This window comes from Punica granatum, chromosome 1, assembly GCF_007655135.1.
Source record: "Punica granatum isolate Tunisia-2019 chromosome 1, ASM765513v2, whole genome shotgun sequence".
In the NCBI taxonomy this organism is placed as follows: Eukaryota; Viridiplantae; Streptophyta; class Magnoliopsida; order Myrtales; family Lythraceae; genus Punica; species Punica granatum.
The window spans coordinates 50157785-50173420 of record NC_045127.1 but is presented as its reverse complement, the minus strand read 5'-3'; the positions used below and the strand labels follow the sequence as shown (position 1 = coordinate 50173420).

The following is a 15636-nucleotide window of genomic DNA, read 5'->3' as shown; positions in this document are numbered from 1 at the left end:
TTCATTATCGTCAGCAGCTTTGGTTCAACGACAATTGGTATATCCTTCGTGAGACCTGATCGTATTACGGATGTTTAGTTTTGTGGATGGATTGATGAGACATATTACTCTTTGTTGTATATGTATTGTGGATTAATCTAAATCTATGTCGACATTCTGTTTTGCATAATTACTGATTATGGATGAGACATTTTTCGATTTTATTTAGCGAGGCAAAAAATTTAAAGGGTTCCAACATGGTACCCCGAACCTATGGTATAATACAAATTTCGAGTAGGTTCCGATTCTAGGACTCAACAGGGTCAGGTTCGGTTCTAAAATATTAGAACATATTCTTTACAGGGTAGGGTCCGGATATTGTGAAAGAAACATGGTACTTGGACCCAAACACCCATACCGTTCACTCATCCTATTTATTTTTAATTATTTTTTTAACTATATCTTTAATTATCTTAATTAAAAGTTTACTATCATCCGAATGCTTCTTGAGTTTAGCGAGTCAATTTCGGACTTGTATTTTCTTAGCTATATATTTTTATTATTTTAATTTGTATCTCAATTATAATGTTAATCACCATTTGTAGCACAATTCCGCATCTAGTGCTATTATAAAGGGAGATATTTCCCTTTTGTCTCACTTTTACTTACCAAGAGTACCCTTTCTAATATAATGTAAAATAATGGAAACCAGAAAATTAAGATTAAATTATATAAAAATAACTAAATAATTACCTGATTTGTCACTCCATTTTTCTCTCTTCCAATCTCCCTCTCTCTTCTCTCCTCTATTAGTCACCAGTTCTAAGAAACAAAGTAAACAAATTAAACACTTTTGCGACTCTATATAACTATAAAAATATCCTCCATTATTTCAGGCCTTTACAATCTCCGTCTCCCTTCATTGCCTAACGTTTCAAGGCCAATGGATGTTTAAGTGGTGTTGTATCATGTGATGCATATATTGTCACCAGTTATAATCATATGCTAATGATCATGATGTATATATTGTGTTTTCTCTCTACACATAAAAATACAATGTAACATACAAAAAAAAATCATACTCAACAATTCTTATAAACAAAAAAATAAATGAGTTTTCAAAGTGAAACCAGTTCAAGAACATTATGGAAGACATTCAATTCAAAGTAGATCTCCATCACCAACTTTGTGCAAATTGTTCGATCATATGCAACTCCCAAGATTTAACGAACTACTAGGGATTTTTTTAATATGCATTCAAATGGAAAACTTGATTAACTTTTGAATCTTTAGATGCTATTGAAGGAATTTAGAAGCAAGAATAGAGTTTTGTAATCTCATAATACTTGAACAAAAATTTCGAAGGAAGGGACAAAGGCGAATTTTTGAAATTAGAATACCAAAAAATGCAAAGAAAACTTTTCTTGAAATAAAAGAATCGACATTTTTAAGTTGTAAAATGTCATGTCTCTTCAATGTATAGTTACATCTCTTCAATATACAAATACATATTTGTGATTTTATAAAAGATATTCATCAAACTCTCAAAGAAACATATCCAACAATCAAGGGACATGAATACATCTTTCAGGAACACATTAATTTTTAAATCAAAAATGAAAAATAAAAAAAGAAATATCCAAATCTTGTGATTAAATTGTTTAGATCATATTAATGGAGGACCATAAAAAAAGTACCAATATACATAAAGATATATTAAATACTTTGAGAATTACGATTTCAACCATAGGATTACACGTAACAGATAGATCATATGTAAATTTTAACATATTAATTAATTCTTAGATCAAGCAATACTAAAATCCTCGTGCTTATATGCGATTCACATATTGAAGTATTCTTTCATTGACAGAAGTAACAAGAGTTTAACAAATTTTATTTTTGTTCACCAAATTATTCATAGACATGATTTTATAGACGAATAATCACATTATACATGGTGCATGGAATGTGGGTTAATTTGGCTATGACCAGTAAATAAACTCTGGCCAAAATTTGAAAATGTTACTTATTGAAAGGTCATGAGTGGCCACCACATGATAGAAAGGTAAAAAACAACGAGGGTTGGGATATTTTAGGAAGAAAAGTGGAGAAACAATGGAGGATATCGTACTTTTATATATAATATTTGAAATTCTTAGCATCGTATTACTGAAAAAAGCTCTCTTTGTTCCTACCAACTACATAAAGTAGTTCTCGTCGAAGTTCAATTAGGTTTATTCATAAGTCAATGGGTATGTGTGGGATTTTCTATTTATTATATCATAATGAACCAGGCACATCGATGAGACAAAGAATCTTGAGCATGATTAAACACCGAATGTTGACAATAAACATATGATCTTGAGCATGATGAGACAACGAATGTTGATAATAAACATATGAAGTAGCAAAATTTTGAAACTATAAGTCGGTGGGAAAAATGGGGCAAACATACATGTGATGATGAAATGCTAACTTGTTGAGACAGATGAGAGGCAATAATATGTCAAAAAATATCAATGAATAGAAAAAGCTATATATATATATAGTTAAGTGCACGATCAAAAGTGACGAGCAAAAAAGGTGCGAGAAAAAGTCATGAAAATATAATTATATTTTTGAAATAATAAAAATTAGAGAAATGTCACCTACTTTTATATATAGTATAGATATAGATATAGATGTGCCCGTGTGCATATATATAAAAATATCATATATATATATATGTATAATTATGCAATATATATCTGCTCATCAGAGGACAGACAATTAATTTTGGGATCAGATTTATTTAAAAGTCTGGGACTATATACAAGTTGACTGATGAAATTATGCGAAAAGCAAATTTGTATTTTTTTTTTCGATTAAGAGAATGGCCATACACTTATATAATGAAATATAAATTTTAATAATTAATAAAGATGTATGAATAATCTCACAACAACAAGTATTGAATATAGAACCTCTTATTTACCAAATAAGGACGTGCATTACTAAGTTATACTCTCTCTCTCTTTTTTGGAAAAAAATTATAGCTTTGTAGCCTGTAGGTTGATTTATGTGTAACTATATTGAGATGCCCACTGCCATTTTGGTTATTAGAAGTTGGATGAATCAATAATATGGTTTCGATTCCATTCTTTTTATTATTTTTCAAATAACACGATAATTTATTGAGAAATTGATTAATCAAGCGACAGGAGATAGGAACCTAATTAATCGCACTGGAACGGCGTGAGAAGTAATTCTTACGGAGAACAAATTATGGCAGTTGTTATAAGAATTGTCGGCAAATAAGTAATTTTTTTAACTTTACTCCACTTGAACTTCACTTATCTTCAATTTTACAACACAATTATTACTTTTTTCTTTTTCTTTAATTTTTTTTATCTTCTATCATTCAATTTAATTTTTAATATTAAATTCTCTCAACTATTCATTACTTTTTTCACAATTCAACGATACAATCATTATTTTTTCTCAACTATTCATTATTTTTTTCATTTTTGTTTCATAATTTAATAATACAATCATTATAACTTCAAATAAATATAATTATTTATAGTTGGAATGGAATGAATTTAAACTCCACTCCATTCCCAAACAAAGCGTAAATCACACCTATCTATCTATTTTAGAATTCATTTTAAAAAAAAATAGTGTGTCGTACTCTTTGTTAACTTTTGTCCACATACCTAATATTCTCCTTATTTCCAGCATTAACAGTAGGATTGGTGTAATAGTGTTCTGTATTTAGTTAGCCATATGTCAGGATTAGACCAATGATATGCAGGAAAGTACAATTTCTAGCATAATAATTGCCTCTCAAATTCATAGAAACCCGATTAGAAGGTGTTTGATTTGAATATTGTTAAATTAGTGCTAAGATTTCTACAAAAATTTACCCTTATGTCGGTTTGTGAGGATTGCCAGGAATTCCAACCTTGTCATGTTACTCGAAGTAAGCATCTTGTATATTGTATGTAAGAAAATTGAAGATGCAAAATCTGTTATGGGCCGAAACTCTAATTTAGGCCCAAGTAGGCGGGCTTCCTTCTAAAAGAGCGAGGCCCGATAAAATGGACCGGGCCCAATTCATTCTCCGACGTGGAGGTGGAATCACCGGAAACTGTCAATTCCGGACAAAACCTTAGGCCAGACCGCAGGGTTTTAAGCTCAGTTCCGGTCTCCGAGCTCCGATAGCTCGCAGAAGCTAAGGAGAGGAAGCGCTGTGGGAGTACAGAATGGAGAAATCGGTCCTGAAGCTCGATAAGGGAACAACCTGCACTGCGTGGAACTACTGTGGTCAGAGATTGGCTGCCGGCTCCGTCGACGGAACGCTCTCCGTCTTTGATTCCCCGGACCCTGCTTCCTCTTCCTTCAGCCGCAGCTCCAGTGTTAAGGTTCAAACTTCCCTCCTCTGCGCAATACGCTCTCCAGTTTATTGTCAGCATTCACCATTTGTGGAATCCCATTTTAAGGTTCAAAGCTCCGTACGTTACTGTCAGTGGGGTTTAGCTTTGGAAGGGCCTGAATTGAGAAAATCGGCCAGAAAGTTGTGAAAGACACAGAGCTTTCATGGAAATCTGGTGGAGATCTCCTGTATACACACTTGAGTGTTGGACTAGAAAATGTGCCTCTGAGCTGTTGGTTTTCAAAGTTTACATTCTTTCGTTGCTGGAATTATTAGACAGCTTCCGGAAATCAAAGTTTTCATTTTGGCGACCTTATTCAATAGTTGTGGTAAACCATTACATAATCTCCTTTGAGTTGCCGGAGTTTGATCCAAAATTGTCCTGTGGGAAAAAGGGGACTCTCGGGTTGCTGTTAATTTACGAGCATAATTAATGTTGGTGTAGGTTTTCTGCGGGTATTGACGCTGAGTACTGCTTGATGTATAGGTACGCGAGGTCGGTATCTCGAAGGTAGTTTGGGTACCTCCCGAGTATGGGGATGCAGTGGCTTGCATCTTTGAGGATGGAAATTTTTCTATCTGGGAAGAAGTTGCCGAAGGTGATTTCTCTTGTAGTCTCTGACAGATATAATGTAAAATATATACCACCATTCCTGTTACAATGTATGTGACATATTTTCCAGTTGGATGCTAACTGAACATTTGATTCTAGCTGGAGACAGCCAGTGCGATGATAAAACATAATTCTACTGTTACGATTTCCCAGGCTTCCTTTTAATTTATTGCAATGTATTATTCTGCCTTAGAGGATTAATAATGAGTTTTTGATTGTCTTCTCCCTCTATGTAGATTCTCTATCAGTTCAGTGGAAGCTGTGTGAGTTCTTCAAAAGCAGTTCCTCTAAAGTGTTGGATATCCAATTTGGAGTTTCTCCTACAAGCTTGAAAATGGTGAGCTACACCCTATTTTTTTTTATCTTTTTTATTTTTTATATAATTGTCCTTGGTAATACTAAAAATAACTTTGAGAAGCTAATCGTTGCCTATTTGGACATTTTCATGGTTAAAATAAAAGAAGAGAAATACAGAGCAAGACAACTCCTTTAGTCCTGATCACTGGTGTGGGCTGAGGAAGCTGATATGAGTTAATTCCCCAGATCTTGAAATTTCTGCATCAGTTTTCGTTTTGATGAATTTCTTTCCCTATTCGGCCCTCCTCTTTTTTTTTTTTAATCGAAAATTTGGCATCCAAATACCTTGTAACATTATTTTCTTATGGCTAGCAGTTCTCGTCTTGCTTTTGATGTGCTGTATCGTGTTGTATAGAGATAGTATCTGTTTCGCTGCTACGAGATTATGTTTACATCTCCACAGTTTCTTAATTGAGGTTATTTACAGGTTGCCGGGTATTCGGATGGGTCTCTAAAGGTCTTTGAGCTAACAAATCCCTTGGAGCTGAAGAATTGGCAGCTGCAGGTCTCTAGAAATTTCATTTTTTCGCTGTATTTGATCACTGATAGAACAAATTTATCCGTTATCCTTGGATCCTTTTTGACGATTGCTTGATACAGATTTTTTTTTTTAAACCAGGCTGAATTCCAGAATGTTATTGATTCTGTTTCCACATTTGGTAAAGCCTCGTGCTTGTCTGCTTCAATTTCTTGGAATCCAGTGAGAGGTGAAGGTCAAGAGTCAAGTTTCGTTATGGGTTTCAATTCAGATACACCTCAACTTAATTCCTCCAAGGCCTGTTCTATTCTTGCACATCTCACCTTATTTACTTAACTGCTCATTTTCAAATTTTTTTTCTGCTCATCTTTTTTGCAACTTATCTCAAGTTTGCTCTAAAGTAAATACTCAGATGCCTCTTCCAAACTCTATCATGATAAGATGGCATGAAAAGATGCTACTTAAAGCAATCAAATATATTTATAACCAAGTGTCTTGCCGTGTATGAGCCAAAAGAAAGAATAATCTGTTGCCCTATCAAATTTTGAAATTAGCTAGACCTCCTTTCCATTGCATTCACAAGAACATGAGAATGCTAGAAAGCTTATAATTTTTTTTTTCTAAAATTACCTCGTGATAACTTTTGAAGGTGTGGGAATTTGATGAAGCTCATCAAAGATGGCTTCCAGTAGCAGAGTTGGCTTTGACTGAGGACAGGGGTGATCGGGTATATTCCGTTGCATGGGCCCCTAATATTGGGAGGTATTATTATTCATTTTCTTCCTGCTTGCAGCAGTCAGTACACAAGAATGTATATTGCCTTATTTATGACAGCACTTGTCAAGTGAGCAGGACAGAGTTTTGAACCAAATGCTTGGTTTTAACTGGAAGAATCTATTTTGTTAAATGATCTGAATTTATGCAATTCCTCTAGGCCATGGGAGTTAATAGCTGTGGCAACTGAGAAGGGAATCACAATATGGCATCTTAACTTAAGCCCTGATGCGGATGGAAGACTTCCTGTGGAAAGGGTTGCGTTGCATTCTGGACAGGAAGGAGAGGTATGCACTTGAAACTCTCATATTGCTATTGCTGATTCAAATTCCCATCAAAGTTGACCATCAAGGAAAATTCTCATGAATTGATGTTGATGATTCTGAAACTAGCTTCTAGGGATGTTCTTTGTTGGAGATGGATAACTCAAGCACCGATTTTATGTGTGTAATGTAATGTACAATGATTGTATTAAGTTACTTGGACAAGAACAATGGTTAGAAAGTGAAAGGATTTGTTTCTCTGGTTAGACGGCCCGTAAAACCTTGCTTTCTGGTTCAGTGACGGTATAGGTTCAAATATTGTAACTTGGCACATGGCCAAATTCCAATTTGATTTCCTCCTCTGATGGAAGAAACTGGATGCGGGATTGGTTTTTCACCTACGGGTGATTTTCCATTTGTAGGTTTGGCAAATGGAATGGGACATGAGTGGGATGACATTGGCAACTACCGGATCTGATGGGGCTGTGAAGTTGTGGCAATCCAACTTGAACGGTGTTTGGCAAGGACAAGCCACATTTCTGCCAACTTGTTAGCTGGTTAAGCATTTAGTCATCTTTTTGTGTGCTCCAGAGTTTCATTGTGTACTCATCTCCCACACAGAAATGAAAAGAGTTTGATATTTGTAGACAAACCTTCCGAAACCTTGGAGAAGTTAATTTATCTCCTCTAGATGATAAGACATATGGCCGTGATATTTCCTTCCAGTTAAGGGTATATCTGTGACCTGAGTTGTCCTCAAAAGGCAACCGACTTTCGCGGGCCGCCCTGTCATTGTGAAGTCATTGTGAAGTTTATGACCTGGAAGTCGTTGGATCTAGTGCTGGTGATACCTAGCGCAAATTTCTGCTATTTTCGATGGAAGGCCTGTCTGGTGGTGTCATCAAAGTTCAAGAAGCTCAGAGTTCGAACTGAGACTAAATTCCTAACAAGTAACAATGATAGGAATGACGAATAGAGAAGGAAAGTGAACTAAGATTTGCCTATATATGAGAAAATTCTAAATGTACATCAGTCATGCTCCTGCAGTAGCCGTTGCTCTCCTTTTAGACTCTCTTAATGATCAGATCGATCTCATATTTAACCTGTACAGTTTGGTACAGAGCAAATCGTAATATTGGAGATGTCACACGTGAATTTGTACGGTTTGATATAGATGACAAATTGTAATATTAGAGATGTGGCATATGAATCGGTTGCAATACTAATTTCTATTTCGTACTAGCCCCACATAAAACCAAAACATATGTGATTGTACCGTTTCATTGTCTGATTTCTCACTGAAACATATAATATATTATCATTTTGACAATTTACGGATGTTTATACAAATAAAGGGCGCGGCGCAAGACTTCCTCTACAGAGAAGGTATGGAGAGAAAGGGGGCCAAGGTGTGCATCACGGGAGGATCAGCTAGATATTGCATATTCGGTTAATAGACTCAGCAGATATACGAGTAATACCATTGGAAGGCAATTGTCAGGATGCCCAAATACCTTAGATACACTCGAGATTACGAGCCGCACTATACTAGATATCCAGCTGTCCTAGAGGGTTACAATGATGCAAACTAGATATCTGATATAACGGATTCGAAATCTACTAGTGGATATGTGTTCACACTAGCAGGTCCAGCAATTTCATGGAAGTCCTCGAAACAAACTATTATCGCTAGGTCCACAATGGAATCTGAATTTGTTGCTCTGAATAAATGCGAAGAAGAAGCTGAATGGTTGCGCCATTTTCTAGAGGACATTCCTAAATGGGAAAAACCTGTGCCATCAATTTGTATCCACCGTGACAGTCAAACAGCAATTGGAAGGGCACAGAGGTAAGTCTAGACATATACGTCATAGACATAATACCATTAGACAATTGATTCAACTGAAATGATCTCTATTGACTACGTGCAGTCATGGTTTTTAGAATCGTGATTCGAATCGTAGAATCATACGATTCTACGATTCAAGGAGGGGCATACGATTCCGAGTCAGGGGGTTGAGTCGAAAATTCTAGAATCGCATGTCAATCGGGAGTTGAATTGCAGAATCGCGAAATCGGACTAATTCTGCGATTCCGGATTTAGCCCAGATTCGGGCCAAGCCCAGGCCTGATTCGGCAAAGTCCAAGCTTGAGCCCGACAACTTTTTTTTTTCCTTTCCTTTTCCCTTTCTTCTCCACTCTCCAGCACTCCCTTTCTCCCCGACATGTCTGTGCCCTAAGCAAACCTAACCCAGTCTCCAATTTCTCTTGTCTCCGACGATCTGTCCTATCGCGATTCATAATTTCTTCTTGTTTTCTTCTTGTTCTGCTAGTGAGTCCGTAGTTTCGAGTCATCGATGAGCTTGAAGCTCCGTGACCGTGAGTTCGTGGTTCCGACTCTTCCAAGTCCGACTTCCGCTTCAGCAATTGCTTGCTCTGCGCGGCTGCTCCTCCGCCTTTGCCCAGTGCCCGAGCTTCGACCGCCGTCACCGACTCATCGCCCAACGACATCACCTTCCTCGACGGCTCGACCCACCCGACAGTCTACGGCTTCCTCACACCAACGAGATTCTCCTCGGCAAGGTGGCCCAGCTCTCATTATTCTTGCAAAATTAAATAAACAGTGTGTGAATTCTGCTCGCCTGTGACATAGCATAGCAAAGCTAGCCTTCAGAGATCTCTTGCCGAAAAAACCGGTTAGTCTTTTGAAGGTCTGGTCTCGAAGTTGTAGCGTGAGGGATAAAGTAGGACAGGAAGGCACAAAGAAAGAGAGAACCAGAGAAAGACAAATACACTTTAGCTCGTGCTGCACTTTCTTGGTCGGAAGACCAAATTGATTTCTGAATCAATTTGGTAACACTTAACAAGTGAACTTCTATCAAATTCGAAAGACCAAAATTGTGCTGAACTGCTGAACTGTTGATGAAAATTCTACTCTCTTATGAAAATTACTACTGTGTTCTATGTAATTGTGCTGATAAATTGTGCTGATGAAATTGCGCTGTATTTAATAATGCTGATGGAATTGCTGATGTAATTGTACTGAAATTGTGCTAATTTTTTTTTCCCGCATTGTGCTGTAATTTCCTATTGAGCTTCTATTAGATTTATTGAGTGAGTGATTATTGAGTTTGATATTTTGTATGATGATGATGTTGGTGATGATGAAGATTTGGATGAGATTTGATCTGTTTGTTCATTTTATATTATGAGTTATTACTTATGTTGTTAACTTTTTATTTCGGGAGTTTGAGTTATGATTTGAAATTTTGGACCTTGAATTTCGATAATTTGTAACGATATTTTGTGTTTTTATCATTTTAAAACTTATTGTTGATTTGTTAGTTTGTGGTTTTTATTTGAAGAATTGATTTTTTTTGCTCAGGAAAATATACTACATATATATGATATTTTTTTAATTACAAGTAGAATATTACGATTCACGATTCGAATAACGATTCACGATTCTACGACCCTTGATCGATTCTAGGTAGAATCGCGATTCTGAAAACCTTGCGTGCAGTCAAAGGATAATATAGCGGATCCGCTAACCAAAGGGTTAAGTAAAGAGCAGTTTGAGAAGTTGTCAAAGGGAATGGGTCTGAAGTCCATTAGAGGAAAGGTTTTATAGCGGATACCCAACCTAGCTGACTGGAGATCCCAAGATCTAGGTTCAATGGGACAACCGTGTTATAGAACCGAATTAAATCACTATGGACAAGAAAATCCCTGGACCATTCCTTGAAGAAACAGTGATAAATAGATAAGGCTAGTAATCTAAATTGCTTTAATGATATGTGAAATCACCTATGTTAGAGAGAAGAGGGACCGCTTTAGAGGAGAATTTGTATGGATTTAATTTTTTAAAAACTCTTGCAGAACCAGGACAGTGTTCCATGGCAAAAATAGACACAACTATGAGAACCGAAGGAAGTCAGTTGACTCATGTGTAAGGTGTGTGATATCTTTACACAAACCAGTGGAACAATTCAAGGACATCGCGTCTATTGGACTGCTAATAAAGTACATGCATTTTCACAAGGAAAAGTAATTTCCATTCATGTGGGGGATGGTTGAAAATTATGGCTAATGGGTGAAGGATGAAATTGTTCACAAGCTAATGACTCTTGATTTTCTTATGTTAACCACATTTAAAATTTCTCTTAATGGTAGAGGAATAAATTACATTCAAGTGAGAATGAATTATATTTAAGTGGTGATTACAAGAGATGAATGGATTGCATTCATGAATAATCAAATTCCATCAACACATATATTGAATGTGTGTGAGTTATTCTCCACAACGGGAGAATGGGAAGAGTGAAATAAGCATTGAACCTAGCTTATAAAATCCAACAGACCTTTCAATCTGCCTTCGGGACAAATTTTGATTAAAAAATCGTTTGGGAATGATGAGCTATTGTGGAGTTTTTTCTTCATGCACAAAGATTCGAATTTCCACCCGAAAACAACATAATTCGATGAATTGAGGTTCGAGGGATCAAAGTCTCCCCTTTTCTCTTATGTACCTTTTGAGATAGTGTTCACGCTTTACTTCGAGTTCGTTGGAGCATTACTGTTTGTGTTGCTGCTTCGCTTGTTGCCGTTTTACCCTGGGAAACGATTGTCCACGTGACCTCAAGCATCTAGGAGGGGACAATTCTGTTTCAAAATTATAAGAAAATATAATTAGTTCTATTTGTCCAAATTACTATTCGAATTATGTTCAATTTTGTGACTTATTACGACTAATTATATTTTCTTACATGATTGCCTTGGCGTTGTCTCGTAGTTGATTTGTCTAACCAATGATACACAGACTTTATTTATTTATTTATGAAAACAAGCGAGAAACCACATAATAAACTCACTTTCCTTTTCCTTGTTGAGAGTCTTTGCCATAACGTTCTAGATTCATTTACATAATCTCATTTTTCCCATTTCTTTAAAAAATTTGAACATCGGGAAGTACAACCCAATTCCCCCCCCCCCCCCCCCCCCCCCCCCCCCCCCCTCCTCGTTTGTTCATATTTCTTCAGAAATTTCGAACCTCTCGGGATGTATTTGTAACAGTCGAATTCTCTCATCTCAAGGTTGTTCAAGTGCCTCGCCTTCGGAATATATGGCTGGGCATGTGTGCTGCAGGCCTGATATAAGTGACTATATTTAACGTTACGATCGATAAATAGCACTGACAAGACAGACTGGGATCCACTAATTTAATTGGTTTTCTCAATGCATCCTGATTACTGTAGGAATTGTTCATTGACTTTTCTTGTTGGGGATATGCATAAGACAATGGGAGATGTGGGCCGGCAACATATGACGCATATTGTATTTCACAACTAGTTATTAGATCGAATAAATCCTTTTTATTTCTCCGGCTGTCGATCCAACACATGTATAGATCTCTACTGTCATTTTATCACCTCAAGGATACTCAGTACCAAGGGGAAACCAAAGGTTAAAAGAATTGCAGTGCAGAGAGAATGGAGAGGAAGGGGGCCAAGGTGTGCGTCACGGGCGGATCGGGTTACATCGCTTCTTGGCTGATCAGGAAGCTCCTCCTCAGAGGCTATACTGTCCACACGACCCTCAGAAACCTGGGTTCATCGGCTCTTGTCCTTCATCTCTTTTTTCTTATGCACCTCCTCATTCCGGTTTACGGGCTTTTGATGCCGTATATTTTGCTCACAGTGAACGTCTGCGTGTTTCTTTGAATCTTACTTTTGCAGAGGACAGATCCAAGGTGGACTTTCTCAGGTCCCTTCCAAATGGAGACACCAATCTCGTACTCTTCCAAGCGGACTTGCTCAATCCGGCAGAGTTTGAACCCGCCATCCAAGGGTGTGAGTCGGTCTTCCATGTCGCCCATCCGGTGCTCTTCGGGGCTTCAAAGGATCAGGTTCCATCAGTTCCCTGAAGAACCTTGTATGATCCAATCTGCTAATTGAGATTGGCCTATTTCTCAGCTTTCTTTCTCTCCTTTTCTTTTCAAGCAGCTTGAGAATTTGACCAACGTTGTCGTCGAGGCGGCAAGGAGCATTGCTGACTCTTGCATCCGATCAGGCAGCGTCAAGCGTCTGATTTACACTGGCAGTGTGCTAGCGATGTCCCCACTGAATGAGGATGGAACTGGCTATCGGTCCAGCATATTGGATGAATCCACTTGGACACCACTGGACGCCCCAATTACTTGTTCTGTTGATTCTGTGCTGGTACATAATCCCATTCCTATACTAAGAAGCCACGATCACATCGAGTTGCATCAAATCCAATTACAACTTTGGATCCTATGGGATTATTTAATCTGCTTGTTAGCACATGTGTTGTTTTTTAGATTCCGGTAAGGACGTCCTGTTTTTCCATGTTGCTTTCCCTTGTTTTGTGCCGTTCAAATTTCACACCTCTTGCTGTATTACTCGCAGGCTTATACGAGATCGAAGACGTTAGCAGAGAAAGAGCTGCTGAAGTACAATGACAGAGAGAATTCTAGGCCAGAAGTGGTTAGCCTCGATTGTGCTGAGGTGGCGGGCGAGACTATCCATCGAGATGTCCCACTGAGCACGTTGGTGGTCCTTTCGCCTATTTTGGGTGACCATCAAGCTTTCTTTGGCCTCAAGTATTTGCAGGACGTTGTGGGATCAGTTCCGCTAGTTCACATTGATGATGTATGCGAGGCACATATTTTCTGTGCAGAGAAACAGTCGATGAAGGGTCGGTTTCTTTGCTCAGCCACAAGCGTCTCCATTCGAGAAATTTCAGCTTACTTTCGAGAAAATTACCCGGAGTGGGAGATTACAGAAGAGTGAGTAGTTTCCGTTGTTGGGAAGGATATAAAACTCGAAGTTATTGTATATATTTGCTCGTGACACTATAAGTTTAACTGGGCAGGTTTATGGGGGACTCATCCGGCAGCAAAGTTAGATGCGATAATTCGAGGCTGATAGAGATAGGGTTCGAGTACAAGTACAACCTCAAGGAGATATTAGATGACAGCGTCCGATGTGGGAGGCGGCTCGGGGCTCTGATCAGCAAGAAGATGTCATAAACCCCATTGATCAAATGAAATTTTCTTCGATCCTCCAAGTTCTGCTGATTAGTATATTTTCGTTTGGTAATCATTCCTATATTTGTCATGTGTTCATGCAAATCTAGAATCAATCAATTGTTGACTTTTTCGGCTCCCAATTAGTTCTTTTATGTTAATTAGTGCTGACCTCTGCTGAGCCCTATCGTTTTGGTGTTGGATATATATATATATATATATATATTCGTGCTAATATTAATGTATTTTGTATTAATTATAATTTGAAAGTTTTGACATAACACTACAATAGCACCCACTTCATTGTTATTTTTTTACAAATTAATAGAGACAAAAGTTGTGTGTAATATTATTTAGAGAAAAATATATGCGGGAGTGTTAAAATGATACTTTACTCCATTTTTGTAAGATGTAAAATGTTTTAGTTAATTAATGTATAGATAGTGAGGGCATGTTAATTTTGAGATTTTTTTAGAGAATATAAGAAGAAATCAAAAAAAGGGACAAAAATGAGAAAGGGTCAAAATTGGTGGGTAATTTTTTTTTTAAAAAGGAGTAAATTAAAATGAATATGGAAAAAGTAAAAGAACACGGGTCTACAATATGGCTTAAAAGTGTAAACAACAGATATACATTTATTAAGAAGATTGTATGAGATAATGGAGATCTGCCATTGAAATTATCGTATGTTTCGAATAATTAATTAGATATTCAGATTATTCTAGTCCATTTATTGATAGTCCGCTACATGACACTTTTCTTTTATCTTTGTCGTGGATAAGTTAGTCAACATAAATATAATATAATGAAGCTTTCACAAACGTCAAATACTTTTTGTTTTTGTTTTTTTTTTTTGCCCTGCGGAGCGAGCCTCATAAATTATAGAATGTCATGCAATAGAAGGAAAAAAAATGAATATATAAGAATTTCTCATATGATCATCAAATCTAAAAAGTCTCGAGTCAAATGACGATGTCGCTGCATCAATATCTCTCTCTTTTCTCAAGTAGATCACAAACATGTCTCACCACATATGCATCACTTGGAAGAATGGAGAGGAAGGGACTGGCGAACGTGTGCGTGAGACGGGGATCGAGTTACATTAGCTTCTCTTGACCAGCCAGGCTCCTTCCCAGAGGCCGTACTGCCCACACAGACCTCCGAAATTTGGATCCATTGGCTCTTCGAACTCGTCTTCTGCGTCACCTTCCGAGTTACGGGCTTTAGGGGCCGACGTGGGAGGTGGCTCGGGATTCTGCTGCTCAGCAAGAAGACGCTGTAGCCCCAAGTTGTCATCAAGATATAAAATTATCTTTCTAAATATAGTCGGCTGACTATATCATTTCTGTTGTCCTCGATCGTTTTTTTTTTTTTTTTGGGTTGTATCAATAAAATAGTTGTCCTTTTCGGTTCCTTAGTACTAATACGTTTGTGCTGGCTGGTTAGCTAGTATTGCTGCAGGAGATATTTATTATATTCTTAATCAAGTAGAAAATAAATTAAATAACGTCTATTTTTAATTGGTACGTTAAGGTAAGGTGCTATACTCATAATATGCTGAGGAGAACGTGCCACATCCCTCGTTGGGGCTCCATCACTGACCTTCATATCCGCATAGAGGCCAAGTACGAAACCTGCGATGTCCGGGGATGAGGGCCGGAGACAGGGCCCTTAGAACTGGGGATTCTCCTACGATCTCCTATTCGG

The 15636-nt window shown here is 37.4% G+C and overlaps 2 protein-coding genes across 2 annotated transcripts; both read left to right on the top strand.

Moving 5' to 3' along the window:
- The first annotated feature begins 4132 nt into the window (after positions 1-4132).
- Positions 4133-7616, top strand: LOC116197892 (protein SEH1). Its single transcript, XM_031528197.1, has 8 exons — positions 4133-4385; positions 4884-4995; positions 5246-5346; positions 5794-5871; positions 5986-6141; positions 6494-6606; positions 6779-6905; positions 7304-7616. The coding sequence occupies exons 1-8, from the start codon at positions 4227-4229 to the stop codon at positions 7433-7435; spliced, it is 978 nt and encodes a 325-aa protein (XP_031384057.1). The 5' UTR covers positions 4133-4226; the 3' UTR covers positions 7436-7616.
- A 4613-nt stretch (positions 7617-12229) lies between these two features.
- LOC116193963 (anthocyanidin reductase ((2S)-flavan-3-ol-forming)-like) lies at positions 12230-14072 on the top strand. The gene is made up of 5 exons (XM_031522735.1): positions 12230-12488; positions 12617-12786; positions 12884-13099; positions 13310-13689; positions 13776-14072. Exons 1-5 carry the CDS (start codon positions 12371-12373, stop codon positions 13930-13932), a joined length of 1041 nt encoding a protein of 346 aa, XP_031378595.1. The 5' UTR covers positions 12230-12370; the 3' UTR covers positions 13933-14072.
- Positions 14073-15636: the final 1564 nt, after the last annotated feature.

Coding starts and splice junctions, on each gene's coding strand:
- LOC116197892 (XM_031528197.1), top strand. CDS start 4,227: ATGGAGAAATCGGTCCTGAAGCTCGATAAGGGAACAACCTGCACTGCG. Junction 6,142..6,493: donor CTCAACTTAATTCCTCCAAG/GCCTGTTCTATT, acceptor TAACTTTTGAAG/GTGTGGGAATTTGATGAAGC. Junction 6,906..7,303: donor ATTCTGGACAGGAAGGAGAG/GTATGCACTTGA, acceptor TTCCATTTGTAG/GTTTGGCAAATGGAATGGGA.
- LOC116193963 (XM_031522735.1), top strand. CDS start 12,371: ATGGAGAGGAAGGGGGCCAAGGTGTGCGTCACGGGCGGATCGGGTTAC. Junction 12,489..12,616: donor CACGACCCTCAGAAACCTGG/GTTCATCGGCTC, acceptor TTACTTTTGCAG/AGGACAGATCCAAGGTGGAC. Junction 13,690..13,775: donor GAGTGGGAGATTACAGAAGA/GTGAGTAGTTTC, acceptor TTAACTGGGCAG/GTTTATGGGGGACTCATCCG.